A 20,461-nucleotide genomic window follows, 5' to 3' on the forward strand; every position below is an offset into this window, starting at 1 on the left:
TAAACAAATCAACCAGACTAATAATTATTCTAAACCAATATAGAATCACATTAATTTTTTTAATCAATTACAAAATTTACCTAGTGGGATACAGTGAATGAATGTTTTTATTTTTATTTTTTTATTTTTTTTTTCAACGAAAATTTTTTTTAATGGTCAAATTTCCTTTATAAATTTCCACACCAACTAACGCATGGAAACATTGTTTTCAAAACTATCTCTTGTCTCCACCAGTCTCCTGTGGTGAGCCGTGGACAACAGCATCAGCAGCACTTCCACGACAAGAAGTTTGACCTCCTCAGTGACTTGGGTGGAGACATCTTTGCTGCCCCTCCAAACATGAATGCAGGCGCCAGCTCCAGTTTTGCTAACTTTGCACATTTCAACAGCCACACAAGTAAGAAACAAGCAATTTATTCATTCATTGAATAACGCAGACAACAAGCAGCTGTATATCTGAGTTGAAAACACATTGGAACACATGTGTTGTATCTTTTAAGATTTTTAGAAAGTTTTACGTTTTTAAGTGTTTAAGAGAGAGCTGCTTGCTGATTGATATAAGTAGCTGTTTAATTGACTCACGTTATCCAGTCTGAATTATAGGTTGAATTTCAGCAGCCATGTAACCCCCGTGACATGGCCAAACATTATGGAATAGTACCAGACACACAGGCAAATCTCCATGGTTACTAATGTGGCTATTAGTGTTTGCTTTCCATGGAGGATAATGTCCTCTAATTTCCCCCTTTAAGAGCCATCAGGACTCACCCTTAATGCAGCAACTAAAGTGGAATCTACACAACGTCACATAGCAAACATGAGTGCACACTAAGATTAAAGACGCGTGGGGTCCCAGCACACTCATCCAACTTTGTATGCTATGTGCTCAACACACACAGAGTCACCAGGGAAAGGGTGAATGTCTTGACTATCTTACTGGCCTTCAAAGCTGCCATTATTAATCACACCATGGTTCATCTCTTTGTTAGCACATAATCCATTGAAATTGTTTTGTTTTCATTAATGTCTTTGAATGTCAAATGTATGAATCCATCCATCCATTATTTCCCCCTCACTGTGTTTTTTGTTTTGTTTATCCATTTGTCTGAACCTCACATGTTCACCACCTCCAGCCGCACAGAATGCCAACGCAGAAGCAGACTTTGCTAATTTTGATGCATTCAGGAGCACTTCTGCGTCGACAGGTGGTTTCCATTCTGCTCCCCAAGTCCCATTTCAACCTTCAAATACAGGTAGAGCGAGTTCTTTCACTGGACAAATAAATCCAAACATAAAGAAATTGGCATGTATTGTTATGTATGCACACAGTAAATGTACATATAGGTTAACACAAATACACCATTCACATGGCAGTCAAATTTCTTCATTTCAAGATCTTTTTTTTTAAACTGCTCTGAAACATTTTCTCCTTCCCCAAACATTTCTGTATGTATATATGTTCATTCATCTGATCAAATTTGACAAATGTTTGTACACCAGCATGATTTTCAAGATATTCTGGTTTTACAGCCTGCAAATTAAACAGAATTTGCCAACTTATTTTGTATTTAAAGAGGAGGGAAATGCATAGTTACTGTATTTTTTTCTTTTTTCAATTCAGCTAATTGTCCTTGACTGCAGCAGAACACATGACGTTATGTTTACATGTGCCTTAAGCAAAAAACAGGGTACACAGACATGAAGTTCTGTGTTCCTGAGATACTGCGGCCTCACCAGAAGCATTCGCTCTGAGTGCCACATGTAACATTTGACCTACTTTTGAAGCTTCATTTGACCATGACAAACAGGCACGGTTCATATAGGTTATCCTCTCGTATGGAACTTCAATAACAATTTTGTTCAAATATGTACTTTTAGTACACTTGAGTTTTAAAAATAATTTTAGTGTTAGTGGGTAATATAATCCTTCTGCTTTATATTAAGATGACCGCTGACTAATTAGGGGGATCATTATTATACAGGACATGTAAAACCCCAGCTTTACTACTACGCTCTAACTTCCGTAGATGACCTAAAACTGGCATTTTAATGTGTTATGTTGTGATCTTGAAATTTGTAGCCAAGCAATATTGGCAGTCCTCATACTTTGTAACTGAACACTTTTGTCTTCCCCTTCATATAGTCTCAGAAATTCTAACACAGACAACCTCTTCCTTATCTTGAAAACTTTGTGTACTACAGTGCCCTCTGCTGGCGGTGTACACTTACTGTGTTCATATGTCCTGGCACAGTGATCTCTTTAATATGGCTGTTGCTTGCTTAATGGATAAATGTCCCCTTTCTCTCCTGTGGCTTTGTAAGATAATCCCTTTCTCAAATACGCTGACTGACTGTGCTATTTGGCTTCAGTTTCCCAATCTGTCATGTTTTCTTCTGTTTGTTTCTTTGTTTGTTTTTTTGTTGTTTTTTATTCATTATCTCAGCAGCAGTTGATTTGCTTTGATTCAGTGCTTTTTCTAAAATTTCACCTCTGCTTTAGTTGACATCTATTCTTTCTTCTTTCTGCCATCTTACATTGCTCATTGCCCCATTTCTCCCTCCCTCTTTGATTTATGGCTGCCAGCTTTCACTCTGCTCTCATCCAGCCGCAGTATGGGTGAGTTTGCCACTGCCCTGCCTCTCCAGGGTGCACACAGTAAGTGTCTCTCTGGGCTCGCCCTCATAACGGCTTTTACCCTCTACACCGATCCTCATATATAGTCATTCTGATCCTTCTCTCTGGCTGTAATGTGCATCTCAGTATGTAGCTCTTTTTTTCTCTTCAACAGAGAATCATAGCTGACATGTCACAGGCTCTAAACAGAAATAATACAATATCTACAGTAATTGGGAGATACTATGGAGAGAGACCAAATATAAGAATATAGCAATGTGAAATAAAAAAAAAAGAGAGAATAAAAGAGAGTACATACATATCTTTCCCTTTTGCAATAATTCAGAAATGTGCTGTGTCATTGGGCAGTTTAACTTGTTTGACATTTGAAGGTATACTATGCAGGATCTTAAGAAATCTTTGTATGAACTGTAGTGCTGATAAATTGCATTTTTAGTATCCCCTTTTATTTCCTGTTTTGGGATACAAACATCACAAAAGACTCCCTGAAACAGTATCAAGTAATGTGGCAGCTTTCGAACTATATTCGAATATTTTATTCGAACTTTTAGTGAGGCTAAGCGAAATGTCCTCCCTTAGTCCTAGTTATGACTTTATGCTATGTCATGGCAGCTCAAAACTGTACACAAATGCATTCATAGTTAGCATGCGGACTATTGTGGCAGGCAGAGCCTGGATACGCAAGCGGTGAATTCATACAATTTGGCCTCTTAAATGAAGCCACAGCTAGGTGCCAGGTGCACTCAGATTAATTTATGTCAATTTGGTGGCAAGGTTAGCTAGCTAAAGTGCTACTCACAAATCTTCTTCCTATTGTGTAGGCAGGCCTAATAGCCTCCAAAAAAGTAATCCCCCGCAGTCATCACATCTGACCCAGTGGCAGTGTGTTAATCGGGCTGCAGCTTTTGTGCAATGTGCATGTAAGTCCCTGCCAATAACAGCGTGCAGATTGTATGAGACTGGGACTTGGTAAAAAGGTAGCGGCCAAGTTGCGTGGCTGTCTCTGTCGTTGTCCTCTGAGTCAAGGATATTTAAAGAGGTGCGTGTGTGTGTGTGTGTGTTCACACAAAATCCAGCAATGCAGCATCTTCCAGCAGAGCTATGTGGAGTTTGTCAGTATGTACTTTAGAACACAACCACCATGAAACAACCAGATGGTTCTTTTCTCTAACTCACTGTTTTGTTCTTGTTTGTGCCACTTCTTCTCTTTATTTGCTCTTAAACTCATTTGATCACTGCTCACTGAATGACATCCTGCAGAGCATACCTGACAGATAATCTAGAAAATTACTTAAGTATAGGTTTCTTTTCCATCTTTTGGGTTTGCTCAAAAGCCATTCTCACAAACAGATTTGTATTTTAAAAGTAGCAGGCTTAGATTTTAGGTTTATTACCATCATGATAGGCTCCAGAGCTTCAAGCAATATTTCCTATAATGCAGTGAACCATTGATTAAGATTTAACTGTTGTGGTTTCAGTGCTGCCATTACTAAAATTTGCCTTCTCTCCAGTTGAAGATTTCACAGACTGCGCAGTTAGCTCTGATTTTCACGTGTTTCCATTTATTCAATTTATTGTTTCCATTTATTATTAATCTGTTCTATGGGAACTGATTATGATATCTTCTCTAAAAAAAAAAAAAAACTAGATATTTATTGCTAGCTTTTTTGGAAACTTTAACTTAGACCAGTGCCTAAATAGGCATTGTTGTCAACTCATTACATAGTGTGAAACAGATTGCATGTACACCGATCAGTCATAGCATTATAACCACCTTTCTAATATTGTGTAGGTCCCCCTTTTGCTGCCAAAACATCCCTGACCCATCGAGTCATGGACTCCACTAAACCTATGAAGGTGTGCTGTGGAATCTGGCACCAAGGTGTTAGCAGCAGATTCTTTAAGTCTTATAAGTTGAGAGATGGGGCCTCCATAGATCAGACTTGTTTGACCAGTGCATCTCACAGATTGAAATGAGATCTGGGGAATTTGGAGGCCAAGTCAACACCTCAAAGTTGCTGTTGTGCTCCTCAAACCATTCCTGGACCATTTGTGCTTTCTGCTTTCTTCCTTATCTTTCTGAAAGAGGTTACAGCCGTCTGGGAATACTGTTTCCCGGAAAGAGTGTACATCGTCTGCTACAATGCTTAGTCAGTGGTATGTGTCCACTGTTTTTTTTTCTTGAAGAGGTGGTTCTACTGTATTAATAAAATCCCCTAATTATGATGCTATCCCAACTATTATAAATAAGTTGTACATTATATGAAATCTCTGCACATATCATAGGGGCATTTGTATTGGTATTAAATTAATAACAATGTGGATATTGGGTTTAGCGACAAACAACAGTCTTTGAGACATAAAAAATAGTTCCGATTCATTGACCATTTGAGACCATGATGGAGTAAATTAGACCTTGGTGGGCCACCATACTATTAACATTGTATGGGAAACCCTGGTGTCAAAGTAACAGCCACATGGATGGTAAGACCCGAGGTTTCCTAGCAGATCATCACCCATCCCATTGCTTCTGCTAGTTTGTCTTTTTCCCATAGTGGATATTGGTGCCATGTGCTCCCCAGGTAAGCAAGACACATGCACCCAGCCATCTATGTGATGTTAAAAAAATAACATGGTTCATCATACCAGGCCTTCTTCTTTGAAAGTTCTCTGGTCCAGTTTTGATACTCACTTGCTGCTTTTGGTGGCGCACAGGGGTCAACATGGCGCCTTGACTATTCTTCTGCTATACAGCTCAGTACACAATGTACTATGATACACTATATTCTGACACCTTTCTATCAGCATTAATTTATTCAGCAAATTAAGCAACAATAGCTCATCTGTTGGATCAAACCACAGGGGCTAGCCTTCGCTCCCCCCGTGCATCAATGAGCCTTGGTTGATGCTGACTACTGCAGACCAGGACCACCCCACAGGAGCTGCAGTTTTGGAGACGCTCTGACTCAGTCGTCTAACATCACAATGTGGCTCTTGTCAAACTTGCTGAAATCCGTCCACTTGCCCATTGTTCCTGCTTCTAACATATTAACATCAGCCCATTCTGTTGATGAAATGTTCACTTACTTCCTATTATATCCCACCCACTAACGGGTGCCGTGATGAAGAGATAATCAGTGTTATTCACTTCTACTGCTTATGGTCATAATGTTATGCCTGATCGATATAGAAGTATATATAAGTGGATACACAGAGGTAAAATGACATGCAGTTATAAGCTCTTATCTCTTGTTTAAAGTGACAGTATTCATTACAGAGCCCAGTACTACCTAGTGGGTTCTTAATGGCTTAAAGATCCTGTCCTTTAAATGATGAAATTGATTTCATGTCACAGTTGATGCATTTCACTAGGTCTAGGATACACAAGAAAGATGCTGTCCTACACATCATGTGGCACTAATACGTATAGCTAATTTTACCGCCTACCCTTAGTTAGTGAAAGAATGCCATCCCCAGCCTGACTCCACCCCAACTTTATTCTATGTAGCTTCGTTTCCACCACCCTGTTCTTGTTGTTTCTCAAAGGCAACAATCGACGCCCCGTCATGACTTTTTAATTTCTCTCTTTCATGCAGGTAGCACCCCAGGGGGACTAGCAAATGCCAGTTTTGCAAATTTTGACAACTTCCCCAAATCGTGTAGTGCTGACTTTGGATCCTTCAGTTCCTCCTCCCAGAGTAACTCCACAGGAACTGGCAGAGACGCTGTACAGAGTACTAGTGTCGCTGCTGATAGATACGCAGCCCTGGCTGACCTGGATAACGTGTTTAGCTCTGCCAATACAGAGCAAGGTAAACCTCTCCTGCCTAGCCTGTTTCATAGAGCTAAGTTGTAGGGATAGAGGTTAAAGAAGACACAATTAAAAGCATGATGCAGTCAGGCGCATAGATCCCCTATTAGTTTTCCTTCCTATACAGAGACAGTTGCTCTAAAAAGAGGACAGATTTAAATATAAAATAAATAAATAAATAAAAATGTCTAATGCTGGATCAATTACTTTTTAGCATAGCCATGACTTGGGTTTATTTTTTCCAAAATCGGTACTCTGGCTTCACTGTTGCTGAACCACCCTGTATAAGGACGCCAGGCAACTGGACATGATGGAAATACCTTCTTGCTTTAATGAATGCCGTATGTATTGGATTGATTGGAGGTCGTCAGAATTCTGGCGCACAAACACCTGTGAATTGAGCTGGGCTGGTTTTAGTTTATTTTGTTCATAACTACAAACTGTATTTCTCTGCTAGAGATATTCTAGTTTCCTAATGACTGATCATTTATTCCCCATTATTTTCAATAGGTTGAATATGGCAGCTATCTCTGGATTTTTGTCTTTGAAAGTTGCAGAACTCCTGTATTGCTAAAGTTGACATCTGTTGAGACCAGCTCTGCTGTTATGTGCTTTTTCTCTAGGAGCTGGTATTCCTGGAGCGAGCACAGCAGCAACTGGAGGAGTCAGTGGTTTGCCTCAGAAGCAGCCCGCAGTCCTAACAGGGGGGGACCGCTATGCTGCTCTAGCTGAGCTGGATACCGTCTTCAGCTCCTCAGCCCCTGCCACCAGTGTTTACAACACCACCAGCACCTCACAAGGGTGAGATACATGCATGCAGTTTTTTTTTATGTCTCTTAGAAGTATTTATTTGAATGTAACAATGTCACAGTGTCACAGTTAATCACTTTAGGTGAAAACGTTTTAAGCCGCTATTGATATAGTGTTGAAACAATGTGCCAAGTGTCTTCCCAAACAAAGTTACAGGGGTTATACCCCCATATCTCAAGGTGGCTTAGGGCTTTTCCTAAACTGGTGTGTTGACTGTGTCATTGCAGGGCCATGTTTGGCTCGGAGACTGGGGTGTCAGCAGCACAGGCACAACAGGCCATGCCTGGCATGGCTCAGGGTTTTGGAGGTGAGTGCACCCTGTTTCTGATGCATTGTGATAATCGTGTATCTATTAGGTACTGCTAGGTTTTGTTGTAGCACATTTCTGGTCATTTTCAGCCAGTCAGCCTCAGAGGTCATTTTATGACTTCATTACATTGTTGAAGAACATGTAAATGGTGTCAGCTTCTTCTTTTTTTAAGCTTTATAATTTTCTTGCTCGATGTAAGCCTAAGGTAATACGATTGTTTTGAACATTGCTGTATTATGAAAACATTCAACAGTAAGGGGCAATGTTTACAGTGATGGCAGAGATTTTTAATGGGAATGGAACAGGTCACTCATAGTTGACTTCAGCCTTTCTAAATAAGAAAGCTTCCATAAACCAATCCCTTTGTTTTTAAGATATTTAGGCCATGCAGTTACATGTTCTGTGTTTGGTGACTTCATATCTTTCACCAGCAGCTCAGTCAACCAATCCATTTGTAGCTGCTGGCGTTGCCCCAGCAGCAGCAGCAGCAGCAGCAGCAGGAGGAGGAGCTCCCACCAACCCGTTCCAATGCAATGGCAGAGCAGCGAGTGTGGCAGCTGCAGCAGGTTTGTTTTTGTGTGTGCATATGTGTGCCTGTGACTCACCTTACTTATTTCCCACTGTGGGATAAATAAAGAATCGTATCTTTTCTAACAGTTCATAGGTAAATTAATTTATCTTAAAATAATGTACTATTATGATACATCAAGTGCATGATATGTTATGTTGTCTTGCATATTTTTAGTGGCAAAGTTTACTGTTGTTACCTCAACAGTGAATAGTCCACAACATGACATCAGACACCAGGGAAGATAAAAATGGATGATAAACAGGATGATAAAATGCAACGTAGCAAAACTGCCATAACAGGTTGACTAGTACTGCCATTTACTGCAGTACGGAAGAGAAATAAAATAACCAGTAAGGTGCTAAATTTGAGATTCAGCTGTCTGTCTGATTGTTCTCGCCATGCTGGACAGACTTGATGAGGGTCCTTCATGGGCAGGGTTATCCTCCCACCTTTGGTAGGTTTCTTTGTGTTGTCTGTTTCCTCTTTGCTCACATGTGCCTTGCTCTGGCAGTTGCTGATTTATTCCTTTGCAGGTCTATTAGGAAATGTTGAAAAACATAAGTAGTGTCACAGACATAGGGCTGTGACAAAATGTAGCACAATTGGCATTTTCCCCATAGAAGAGAATTAGTAAAGTGATACAAGTTAAATATGAGCGACTTCTGGTAGCACGTTTGGCTTTGCAGTCTTTAATAAGAAGGTATCTAATTATCATTAAACAGAAATTCCAACACCTTGAAGGATTTAAAAATGAAGACTTTCAGTTTAATCTGCAACAGGTTAATAATGAGTAAATTCGAGACCTTGGAGGAAAGACGGAGATGGACATTTTTTCATCTTTTGTTCAGAGCAACAGTCTCTCTTAAGGCTCATTTAAGGTACTGACGAGTCTGACTGACGAGTACACAAGTATAAATGGCTCAGCGTAGGCTATGTATGTCCTACTTTAAAAGAGCCTTAAACCGCCTCTTAGTTGTTTAAAAAGTTACTATGTTTGTTGTTCATCTTTCATGGTCTACAATGTGTTTCAGTGGTTTCCTCAACATTGTCCTCTCATCACATAAGCGAAAAATAAAACACTGGTTTGCTTTTTTAATAGCATTAAAACCAACATAGCATCATATTGAGCATAAAGAGAACCACTGTTATTCATCATGTTGAGTGCTATAAAAGCTTCTTTCACTGAATGAACTCAGATATTGAAAACTGTCTTCAAGACTCTAGTATTGGTTTTAAGAGCTATTAAGCTTGTTTACTCACACATTCAATTTTAAATGGCAACAACCAACAGGCATTGGTTGTAGCATTTGTATCAGTTATTAGATTGCTCAGTCACCAGCTGTCTTGCGTACAGCAGTGTAATTCCAGTTTTTGCTCCTGTGTGCTCCTCATAGATCAGACACTGGTGCTACAGTAACTGCTGGTGTTGTAGCCTCATGTCTGACTCCGACTCACTTTTCCTCCTTTTAAGGCCTGTGTGCAGACAGTCTTACTCTAATTTTGCATGTGTTTAAACTGCATAGAATGTGCAGTTCTGCACTCAAAGCCATACTATGGGTTACAGAATCATTTACACTTTCTTCCCCTCACATACAGTTAATCGCCTGCTTAAAAGGAGCAACCAAACCAACTGCTGTAATTGACACTGTTCAAGTTGCTGATTTATTGTAGCCATATTTCTTGTTTGTTTTCTTGACTATTCTGTAACCCTAGTCAGGCATCCTTACTCATTACAGTAAATAGCTTCCTAAAAAACTGTCTTTAATGGCCTTTGAATATTTGCATTCTTTCCTGATTGTAATGCTAATGTGTGCCAGCTTATGTGTAAATATGACATTTTATAGTTATGTGAGTGTGTGTGCTATTTAATTAATTCAGTTACAATTTTGAAAACAAAATGCAGTGTGTCAAAGTTTTGCTTCTGTTGTAGTATGCTTCTAACATAGGCTTTTGTAAACCTGCTGCTGTCCTGCTGTGTTGCAGCATCGTTTGGTACAGGCTCCATGAGTATGCCAGCTGGATTTGGGAACTCTGCTGCCTACAACTTTCCCACTAGCTTCAGTGGAACATTCCAACAACCCTTTCCTGGTCAGGCTCCTTTCCCTCAACCTCCTGCGTATCCCCAGCAACCCAACGGTGTGTAGATAATGTAGTTGCATTTATATCCTGATAACCTCCAGCTTGCATCTGACAGAGTAATTACTACATCGTTTCATTTAAATGTCTTTAAGAAGTTCTGCTTGTTGTATTTAATTTCGTTTTGTTTATCAAATCATTTAACACTAATAGGTGGGGGATTTCCAGCCTTTGGCCAGGCCAAGCCTGTTGTGACTTCTTTTGGGCAGGCGATGGGAGGACCTATGGTCTCGAGCAACCCTTTTCTGGTTAGTATGATGTCTACAGTATATGGTCATTTCATGGAGTAGATATTGGTTTTAAAGTGGACGTGCATGGTGATAATTGGGTCCCCTGACAAAGGTTGTTATCCCATCTCTTCTTTTGGATTTGGTTGTAAAAAACTACTGTGGTTGGGATAAAGCTGGGCTCTGTGATTTTATGCTGAAGCAATAGCTTTCCTTATTTGCTCAAACTATGGCATCAGTAGGTGAACATGTGGCTAACCACGACCGTAAACCTCCTGAGGTATCTACTGCTCACCCAGGACCCAATCCCACTTGGGAAATACAGTAGCTTAGTGTATAATGGCCTGGTGAAATGTTTTTACAGTTAGATTTCTATATGGGCTTAAAGAAATGAGATATGGCATGTTAGTTCGTGGGATATCAATAAAACTATAACATGGGGCCTGCTAAATTGATTTTGTTTCTGTTCACCCCCAAGCTTTACACTAAACTAAGCTGACTCTGGCTGCATCTAGCATACAGACACATACGTGGTATCAGTCCACTTGGTTAACTCTCAACAAGAAAATTAGTTCTATTAGTGAGTTTTGTTTTTGTCTTTCTGACCCTCTTCTGAATAAGACGTGTTTGTGTTTCCCTCTTGGATTCCAGGGTGCCGGTCCACCTGCACAGTACCCAGCAGGAGGCTCTTCAACAAACCCCTTCTTATAGCGATCCATCTTGTCTGCTGCACTACAGGGTCAACAACTGGCGCGCTTGCACCTATTGCACTGTTTTGTTTCACAAGTAGCTTTAAAAACACAATGTTTGTAAGGATTTGTATTTTCTATCGCTGTTTGTCACAAATGGAACAATATGCGAGACAGTCGTTGCTGACACTGTCTGTGGCTACAAAACAAAGTGATAGTGTGTGAGGGAGAGGTTGATCCCCTCTTCTCTATTTAACCTGTGAACTGGCCTTGCCTCTACTGAGCCACCATGTATAATCAAACTGGCTGAAAACTAAGTTATTGCGTACAGTATATCTCATTCATTATGCTGCAATTCTGTACATATTTTTCTTTTAGGACATTAGCTTTTGTGCATATCAGTATTTGTATCTAAAACACAAGATTTGGTAAGACAGAACTGTTGCCTGGAAAAGCTAATGGGTACTGCCAGTTACTGTATTTGTAAAAAACCAAACTGTTTATTTGTGCAAGATCCTTTTAGGCAAAATGTTCCCACTTAAGAGAAAAACGCATATTCTGTTGTCAAGACATGAAAAGAAAGAGTGAATGCTGCATCAGGGACGGGGCTGGGGATTGATTGCTCTGCCATCCCTTGTCCTGCGTACAGAGGTAAAAACACCTTCGGACAGTCGACCACATCCGAGTGGTTATCAGGAAGACGATGAACTGAAAACCACTTACATTGGGTATTAGAGAATTTTAAGTTAATGTGTAAATATATACAGTATATATATTAAAATGAATTTTAAGTAAGAAGAACTGAGCACTCATTTGTATGGATGGATGGATGGATGAAAAGTAATATGAAAGTCTTTGCTGCAGTGGTGTCAAAAAACGCTTTTCATTGTTTATTCAGAATCTATGCTCTTCACAGCCTGGGGGGTCATCTTTGTGTGGATGGGTGACCTCTTTGTCATTTCTCTTTGCTCTCCAAACACTAAATAGTCCCCGCAGAGAAAAAACAACAGCAATGGTTGAGAAGTAGCTGGCATATATGGTGAACTGCAAAAGAGCACACATTTAAAAGCTTAGAGCACTGAAGAACATACATTGACTAAGACTTGGTGCAGGACTGTTATCCCAGAATACATTTGTTTTCACTTCTGCACATTCTTTGAGACTGGACTTCTTACCTGAGGAATGATGGCCAAACCCAGCCCTGCACTGTCAACCACTACAGAAGTAATAATTGTCTGCAGAGCCAGTGCTCCAAAGTTGTTTGCACCAAAGACAAGTGCGTATCTTTCCATTGACAAGTCGGCTGCAATCTGGTACCTAGGAGCAGTAATGTTTCATTAATGCTCTTTTTTCCTTTGAACAAAACTTGGACTGAATCACGAGGATAAATCTATCCCCTTATATGATGTAACACTCTTACATGGCTATTGTTATCAGCAACATGTACAGACATTTAAAAATGATATAGCCACTGTAGCAGACCCAGATGCTGCCAGTGAAGGTCATGATGAACAGTGCAGCTGCCCCGAGTCCAGAGAAAGCACCCAGGGCCAGCTCTCCCCACTGCTCCCATCTCACCTCGGTGAAGCCTATACCGTAGGATGTGGCAGCACCTGGAAAACAGTGTAGAATAGTTGTAATGGAGAGTATCAATGACCGTTATAGACAGCTAGTAATTGTTTTGGGGCATTAGTTGTAGTCTGTATTATGCAGCACAAAGGCCTCTGTGATTACGCTTACTCAAGAGGTTGGATGCTGCCTCCACACCTCCGTTGTAAACGCTGAAGTTCTGAGATGGTTGCACATGCTCCCACAGCACCTGCAGGGTACAGTACACAGACGTCTAGTTGAACTGTAGGCTTTATGCTCTGATGTCATATGAAAACTAATTTACTATATTAAAAACACAGCAGTAGGAAGTCAGGCCCACCCAAGTGAAACCTCATTCTAGAGATTCAAATGTGATGTTCATTGACATTTTTGCTTTTAGTTTAATTGTTTAAAATTAAACTAAACTAAAAATTAAAATCCTGTGCAGATGTTGTATTGAACTCATAATTGTACAAGTTCCATTTTTGTTCTGTAGAAAAACAGGTGTTATTTTTGGCAAAGTGGCTTCTGGTGACTGGGAGACATATTTTCAGTCAGTATTTTGGATTATCCATATGCAATTATGATGACAGAACGAACATACATTTAAACTGATACCTATTGATAAACTGTATCGTGTCTGAGGCACTTGAGGCGCTCCCTGTTTAGGAGGATGCCTACAGCATCTCCTGCATGTCCTGGTCAGTGTGCTGCAACGGCTCTTGAAGTTCCTGGTAACTGCTGCAACACTGCTTCCATTGATTTGCACTACTTCCTGTAAGTTTGTGTCACAATCTCTCACACACTTTCTAATCTGTATGTTTTGAGATGTATTGTTATTTTGAGTTATTTTTGAGACAGATGTCAAGTGATATTACACAGGGTGTTCTCAGTTTTGTTGTACAGGATACGTGTGTTGTTTACACTCATCTTTGCCTTCAGAAGAAAATCTGCACTTGATGAATTTGCACAAAAACCAATTAGTTGCAACATGTAGCAGTATAGTGGCCTTGTTAACTTGTCTGAGATCAGCGATGCATTCAATAAATAGCTGTTGGTGTAGAGTAGCGCTAGTAGTGTCTGTTTAGTGGTAAGTGGAATAGTGGATATAATTAGATTTCCTTCAGAGGGCAGTTTCCCTATGGTATACCGGCTCAATACAGGCGATCCCATTACCATGATTGAATACTACTTTTTAACAAGTTTGCATTATAGTTTCAGGTTTTTGTGGAAATTAAACCCACCTGCACGTAGTTTACAGTCTGGTTGTAGCCACACGTGGCCATCGCCCACCACAATGACCAGTATAGCAACTGTCTGGAGGAGTAGCAATGGCGGAAGTCCTTCCAAAGCTGCAGGAGGACCTGACTGCACTTCTCTGACTCTACAGACTCCTCATCCACAGCCACAGACTCTCTTTCATCCAAGTCTTTCTCTGCTGCGATCTCAGTTTCTCCTTTCTCCTCCCTTTCATCTCTTACTTCTTCCAGGGAGATGTTTGATCTTGATTGTCTGGTGGCATCCACGGCCTCATCTTCGAGCCCCTTCGTACCTTCCATTCCTTCTTTCATTCCACGGTGTCTTTTGTGAAAGAAGATACTCTGCTGCGGCATTGGCAGGAAGCAGGAGGTGAGGAGGGCGATGGCAGTGAGAACCAGAGTGAAAACTATGATGTTGTTGTAGGACATGAGGTTGAAGCTGATGAGCAGCTGACCCAGCACAGAGCCCGTTGTGTATCCAAGGAGCTGGATGCTGCGGCAGTAGGAGGTGACCTTCCGGTATCGCTTCAGATCCACAACACTGTAATAAACAGTATGTTCAGAATGTCACAAATGTTCCACCAATTCGAAATGTAAACACGCGGCATTTGACAGAGCTTCAGGCTACAGCACGTGACCTGTAGATGTAGGAGAAATAGGCCACATCGCTGGCCGTCACCACCCCATAGAAGAATTGCGTGGCCTGCATAGCTGGCACGCTCTGAGTCCACAGCAGCAGGGCTGTGGTGATGAAGAGGGCAACACACTGGAACACCACTACAGGCTTGTAGCGCAGCCAGTCGGTCATCAGGAACACAGGCACCAGCACGGACAGGTAGGAGTATGTCCACACAGGGAAGATTTGATTGTTAACCTGACAGGGAATCACCATAAGAGAAGTTATGATGTGAAAAGGGCGTTGTTTATAAACCAGGAATATCCAGAAAACCTTAAAGAAAGGCAGTTGGACTTGTACATTTTTTATATATACCGGGATGACCGAGACCTTTCGCAGCCATAAGGCAGGAACTTTATTGCTTCAAAACCATAAACTAAAGATTGAATCATCATAAAGTTCACTTTGTTTATCTTGATTGTTTTGTAATGACTTAACATGTATGCAATTTAAACTAATGCAGAAAGTTATGCCGTCTACATTGGATTTGTGGGTTTTAGCATCACAGTCTGGCCAAATACATGAAATACATTCTCAACAGTGAGTGCTCTTTTGACTGACTGAAGTATCTTTTTCTGATGAATGGTTTTCTTAAGCCATTAAATGTTTTGCCTTTGCTTCTATACCTGTTCAGTTGTCAGATTCTTGTCCGGCCCTGTCAGGTACGGGAAGAGGAAAGGCTCCAGCGGCTTAACTGTGCTGAAGAATCCATAGATGCACAGCAGAGTGGTTGGATATCTCCAGTCTGACCTCCACCTCTTCACTGCCTCCATGTTCTTCTACTTGTTTCACAAGTGTGTTTGTGTTCCTTGGTGTGCAGGTTGATTCGCCGCCCAAGAGCTTGTCAATCAACAACCCGGTCAAAGAGCAGCAGAGTCTTGTTGACAATGTTGTTTTTGGCGAGTTGCTCGAGAAGTAAAGATAAGTAGTTTTTGCATTGTGTTTCTTTAAAAACTAATAATACTGCGCGATTGTCAAGCTAAAGCTGAGATAAATGTGTACAAATGTGAACATGCAAGAAGACAATTCTCTGGATTTTATTACTAGCACTCATCAGTAATAATAGGAGTTTATTGTGCATTTTGACTTCCTCTTTAGATTGTGGAGTTACCAAGTTAAATATTAAGGGGTCATTCAGTAACTAAAAGCCAGTAATACTGTTTATGTATGATCATTTTATTATCCCACAGGAACAAAGTGACGTTGACACAGCTCAGAAGCGTTCAGCAGTGATCTCCTCCACACTAGACTCTTGTTCTTTGGCTTCAATGTGCTCTCGACCGTGTCGATTTACACAAGCGCTGTAGGTCCCTCGAATCAGAAAGAGCAGGGAGATGACACCGTAGTAGCTGCCATAGATGATGAACTGCAAAGAAACACCTCTGTCATCCCTGACATCCTAAAATGTTTCATTCCCATCAACAATTCAACTGCATCAAAAAGCAACACTAGGTGGTAGCCAGCAGGTGTCGCTCCGTCCTCACAATTTTCTGTGATTCCAATTGGAGATTATTGTTGATGAATGAGAGGTGCCAATAAATTCTACTCCTGACTTTAAAAACATAAGAAAATAAATGCAATAAAAGATTAATGACTGCTCTTATGTTCAATTAATGTCGAACCACTGATATGGTCATTTTGGAGCACGTAGCATGTGGTGCTGTTGAACTGGTTAGAATAAAACAGCACACTGATTATAATTGAGTAGTCAAAATAATAGAAACACTTTTTTGCTACAATAATTACAATAATTCTACAAACCACAGCCTCTACAATGAAAACAGATAAATCAACAGCTCTCTCATTTATTTGGAACTAATGCTGACTACCATGACCTTGAGGACGGTTGTATTGAAACGCATTTGTTTTCACTTGTGCACCTAACAAACTGATGAGTGAGTGTGTAGACGTGCAACAAAATACCTGTGTCCGAACGTCCAGTCCCAGCGCAGCCTCATCAACGACGATGACTGTGATGACGGTCTGCAGTAAGAGGGCTACAAAAGTGTTGATCCCAAAAGTCAAAGCATAACACTCCATGGAGAGGTTAGTTGCAATCTGAAATCTAGAGGGACAGAATGCTTATATGCTTACACTGCCACAGATGAAAATGCATCATATTTCCTCTGCTTTTTTCTTCAGAACTAAGTAAAGTGACCATGTTTGAGATTCGTAAGTGTTGGCCAGACACGACGAGCAGCTTGAAAATGTGGGACTTCTCTCTCGTGAACTTACGTTGTGATGGTGATGAGGAGCATGTAGCAGGACTTGAATATCATATAACCAGCATAGCTCGCCCAGATGTTGCTGGTGAGTGCCATCAGAAACACGGCGCCTGCCCCCACAGCTGAGAACAGCCCCAAGGCCAGCTCTCCCCACACAGCCCAGGTCACCTTGATGTAGCCCACAGAGAAGGCTGCTGCCGCACCTGACCCACAGAGGAGGAAAATTAAGCATTTCAGTGCGCAACTCTGCTGTGTTTAAATCGCTCTTACTGGGTTTTCTGATTCATTTCTTAATCCTAACACCAACACCTATGCCCTTTAAATGTTGGGCAAAAGGGTCTCTAACCAAAATCATACTCGCATATAACTTTACTGGCCTCCACAGCACCCGTCTATTATGATGAACCACGTTCAGCCAGCTCTCAGACTCAGCTATCAGCAATAATCAGAGAATCCATTACCTTTTAGCTCTATCTCCTTAATTGAGGCAATTACTCTTCTCCTACTTCTCTCACACTGAGCCACGTTGAGCCGAAGCCAAGCACACCTTGGTGCTTCTATTCCCTTTCAAAATCAATACACATTTTCCATTTAAACACTTATCCCATATAACCAAGAACAGCTGATGTTTTGATTTAATTGCAAGTTTTTACTGGGCTTGTGCCATCAGACATCTGCAGCGTTGACACTGTTAAATGTTATCTTCATTTAATACTGCAGCATTGCTGCAGTCCTCTTTTCTGCCCTGACTCCGGTTCTCCTCTGCTTATGTCCCTTTTCTCAGATTTTTTCTTTCTTTTAATGATGCAACTTCATTTGTTTATGTTTTTACAGTCGTACCAATCCAGAGGGAAACATTTTCTTTAAAACAGAACCAGCTTTTAGAAACAAATTTCTTCCATTCAGCAGGCTATTGTAGATTTTGTTAAATTAGTTGTAATTTTCATGTTGTCAAAAGCTCTGGATCCAGAACTAACTACAAGTTGGTTATTTCCCTTATGCTAGTTACAGAAATGTCTTAAATGTCTTCTCATTGGAATTTTTAATATATTGTATATACATTAAGAAAAATCAATAAATCTTGATTCACATCCTTTCCAAGCTTACCTACAAGAGAGCACACAGCCTCTACTCCCCCGTTGTAGACGGATGATGTGGCAGACGGTTCTATGTGATCCCACATAAGTTGAGTATAGTTAAAGATCTGCACGTATCCAGCTGTGGCCAGAGCCCACCACAGGGACCAGTAGATTAAATGTCTGCATGGTGATAATTAATGCAAAGGATTATGATTATGACTGTAATTATATGGCTGTTTCCACATTTAACTATGAATACATTATAGAATAGTGCAACAATGACTAATAATTCAATGTTGCATATGTTGTTTATACTGAAACGTGTGTATCAATTTGAAAATGATCAGAAAAGAAAATGCCTGGAAGAGTAGGACTCCTTAAAACTCTGCCAAAGTAGATGTCCTGCAGTGGCCACATTATCCCTGCTGCACCAGGAAGTGCTGCCATTATGCTCCATCATCTCTTTCGCTGAGTCTGCTGTGTCCTTTTCCATCGCCGGATCCTCAGGCCTGCTGTCTCCCAGAGGACCCTCCTGCTGGGACTGCGAGCCCAGAGCTGCAGCCTTTTTCCCTTTGAAGAACAAGTTTCTTTTGGGCATGGGCAACCAGAATGAGACGAGAAAAGCCGCACTCACAATCCCCAGAGTGAGAGCATTGATGTAGAAGTAGTCCACTCCTGTTGATTATAGTCGACGCGTCATCAGTACTTGCACTCTTGAAATTTTTCTTTACCAGAGTGTTCTTCATATTATTTTGGGGAGACTCTAGAGATTCAACATTTATCTAAGTTTTTTTTATTGTTCTATTTTATATTTATTATAGGATGCTAAGCTTTACCTGCCAGAGAGATGAGCATCTGGCCAAGGCTGGCACCAAATGTGTATCCAGCCAGCATGGCACTACGCAGGTAACCAGTGGCTCTTTGGTAATTCTCAGCTGGAATCACACTGTAAATGTAGGAGAAGTAGGCCACATCTGTGGAGGTCACTACAGCATAGTTGACCTGTTGATCAGAGGGAACAATTTTAAAAACACTGTATATCAGGATGACGCCTTTTATGTCGACAATCAATTAAGTATTACATGTTAAGCTGGTATTGTTAAGTAATGAATACCTAAATGTACAAGACATTTTTTTGTTTTGGTTTTTAATAGTATTTCGGGAACACAAAACCAAATCCATTTCCAAATACACATTTATTGTATTTAGTGTTATTATGTTTGATAAAAAATAACAATAATAATAAAAATGTTTCAGCTGACCTGAAGGAATGTCATAGCAGGAAGACCAGGGGCAAAGCAGAGCAGGATATAGTTTGTGACAAGAAAAAGCCCCTGTACCATAATGAGGGGCTTGTACCTCAGGAAATCAGTCAGGAGGAAAACTGGAAAAAGGAAGGCCAGATAGGAGTATGTCCAGATAGGAAACAGGTAGTTGGTCACCTGTGGTAAACAGCAAGTGTTATAGAACAGGATTTATCACATTTATCTCACTTGTTCACAGCAGGCATTACGCGTTGTCAGTCAGAATGCAAACAGCTGGTTACAGATATGTTCCTAATAAAAGATACTTGATGGTGGTACATTAACGCTCCAAGCACACAATCTGCAATCCTTACCACTTCTTCTGAGATGTTCTTGTGTGGTCCAATTAGGTACGGTGTTAGGAAAGGCTCTGCTACTCTACAATTAGCTAAAAACCCATACAGTGACAGGATTGTGGTGGGATAAACCCATCCAGATGACTTCATCTTAGCGCAGCAGCCCATATTTTCCGCTCAGTCGAATTTCCTTATTTCTTTTTTATTTGCAGGGTAGTTGCAGGGGAACTTCCTGAGCACCTTTGCCTTATTTTAAAATCTGACTAACTGGATTGTCTCCTGAAGCCTTGAGCGTATCTGTACTCACCAGTAGCTAGAAAATATACATATAATCTTTTATGATCAGCACGTGCTCTATCGGGAATAGACTTTGACCTGTTAAGGAACTTATGACGTTGTCTCACTTATGTGAGACAACATCAGGCAAGACAGGAGACAAAATGAATAGAAAGAAAATGAGGCAGAGACAGGAAGATGAGTCTGGGAATATGTAAGTGGCTTCCCTAGGTAGAACATACATTATAAATTTATAATAAAGTAAAAGAAAAGCATGATATTAAAAGAATGATATAGCTGCATTTGGGAATCGTTGAATGTTGTAGGTCATCAGTCATCTCAGCTGTTAAAATCCCAAAGATAAATTCACATGAAACTACTGTTCATTCCTTTAATATTCTTCAATTATTTAGGCATCAATAAATTGCTACTAAAAAGTCACTGTAGGCATCGTATAAGGTGACTTGAATAATGCATCCAGGATATTAAAGCACGCGGACAGTGATTTCTATACGCGTGTTTTTTTTGAACAACCCACACCCCCGTTCCTTCGTACTGCGCATGCGC

General features: G+C 40.6%; 3 protein-coding genes across 9 annotated transcripts in view; 1 reads left to right on the forward strand and 2 right to left on the reverse strand.

The window, feature by feature from the left end:
* agfg1a (ArfGAP with FG repeats 1a) overlaps nt 1-11,984 on the forward strand; it is a 24,736-nt gene extending 12,752 nt beyond the window's left edge. Inside the window, exons 5-14 of one of the 7 annotated variants that reach the window (XM_047594156.1) lie at nt 235-397; nt 1,134-1,253; nt 2,585-2,656; nt 6,232-6,447; nt 7,070-7,247; nt 7,484-7,563; nt 7,998-8,132; nt 10,121-10,273; nt 10,427-10,521; nt 11,152-11,984. In XM_047594156.1, coding sequence (XP_047450112.1) covers nt 235-397; nt 1,134-1,253; nt 2,585-2,656; nt 6,232-6,447; nt 7,070-7,247; nt 7,484-7,563; nt 7,998-8,132; nt 10,121-10,273; nt 10,427-10,521; nt 11,152-11,211 — 1,272 coding nt within the window. In that variant the 3' untranslated portion in view covers nt 11,212-11,984. The remainder of the gene's footprint in view (nt 1-234; nt 398-1,133; nt 1,254-2,584; nt 2,657-6,231; nt 6,448-7,069; nt 7,248-7,483; nt 7,564-7,997; nt 8,133-10,120; nt 10,274-10,426; nt 10,522-11,151) is intronic. The other 6 variants (XM_047594158.1, XM_047594159.1, XM_047594160.1 and 3 more) reach the window with 6 other exon arrangements.
* On the reverse strand, nt 11,666-15,693 carry slc19a3a (solute carrier family 19 member 3a). Its single transcript, XM_047594164.1, has 7 exons — nt 15,341-15,693; nt 14,677-14,912; nt 14,024-14,579; nt 12,930-13,008; nt 12,610-12,802; nt 12,365-12,506; nt 11,666-12,233 (listed from the first exon to the last, which is right to left on the reverse strand). The coding sequence occupies exons 1-7, from the start codon at nt 15,485-15,487 to the stop codon at nt 12,084-12,086; spliced, it is 1,503 nt and encodes a 500-aa protein (XP_047450120.1). The 5' UTR covers nt 15,488-15,693; the 3' UTR covers nt 11,666-12,083.
* Nucleotides 15,694-15,774: 81 nt separating this feature from the next.
* On the reverse strand, nt 15,775-19,934 carry slc19a3b (solute carrier family 19 member 3b). Its single transcript, XM_047594165.1, has 8 exons — nt 19,637-19,934; nt 19,281-19,460; nt 18,855-19,020; nt 18,378-18,693; nt 18,047-18,198; nt 16,950-17,142; nt 16,638-16,779; nt 15,775-16,080 (listed from the first exon to the last, which is right to left on the reverse strand). Exons 1-8 carry the CDS (start codon nt 19,784-19,786, stop codon nt 15,928-15,930), a joined length of 1,452 nt encoding a protein of 483 aa, XP_047450121.1. The 5' UTR covers nt 19,787-19,934; the 3' UTR covers nt 15,775-15,927.
* Nucleotides 19,935-20,461: the final 527 nt, after the last annotated feature.

Source organism: Mugil cephalus, chromosome 9, assembly GCF_022458985.1.
Source record: "Mugil cephalus isolate CIBA_MC_2020 chromosome 9, CIBA_Mcephalus_1.1, whole genome shotgun sequence".
In the NCBI taxonomy this organism is placed as follows: domain Eukaryota; kingdom Metazoa; phylum Chordata; class Actinopteri; order Mugiliformes; family Mugilidae; genus Mugil; species Mugil cephalus.

Bases quoted from the DNA above. Each gene is read 5' to 3' on its own strand.
- slc19a3b (XM_047594165.1), bottom strand. From the start codon at position 19,786: ATGGGCTGCTGCGCTAAGATGAAGTCATCTGGATGGGTTTATCCCACC. The intron at 19,021-19,280 runs GTCAGCTGAAAC...TCTGATCAACAG, and splicing joins CTGCTATGACATTCCTTCAG to GTCAACTATGCTGTAGTGAC. The intron at 18,199-18,377 runs GCATTTTCTTTT...ATCACCATGCAG, and splicing joins AAGGAGTCCTACTCTTCCAG to ACATTTAATCTACTGGTCCC.
- slc19a3a (XM_047594164.1), bottom strand. From the start codon at position 15,487: ATGGAGGCAGTGAAGAGGTGGAGGTCAGACTGGAGATATCCAACCACT. The intron at 13,009-14,023 runs GTGGGTTTAATT...TGTACCCTGCAG, and splicing joins AGACTGTAAACTACGTGCAG to GTGCTGTGGGAGCATGTGCA. The intron at 12,234-12,364 runs GTAAGAAGTCCA...GCTCTTTTGCAG, and splicing joins GTTTGGCCATCATTCCTCAG to TTCACCATATATGCCAGCTA.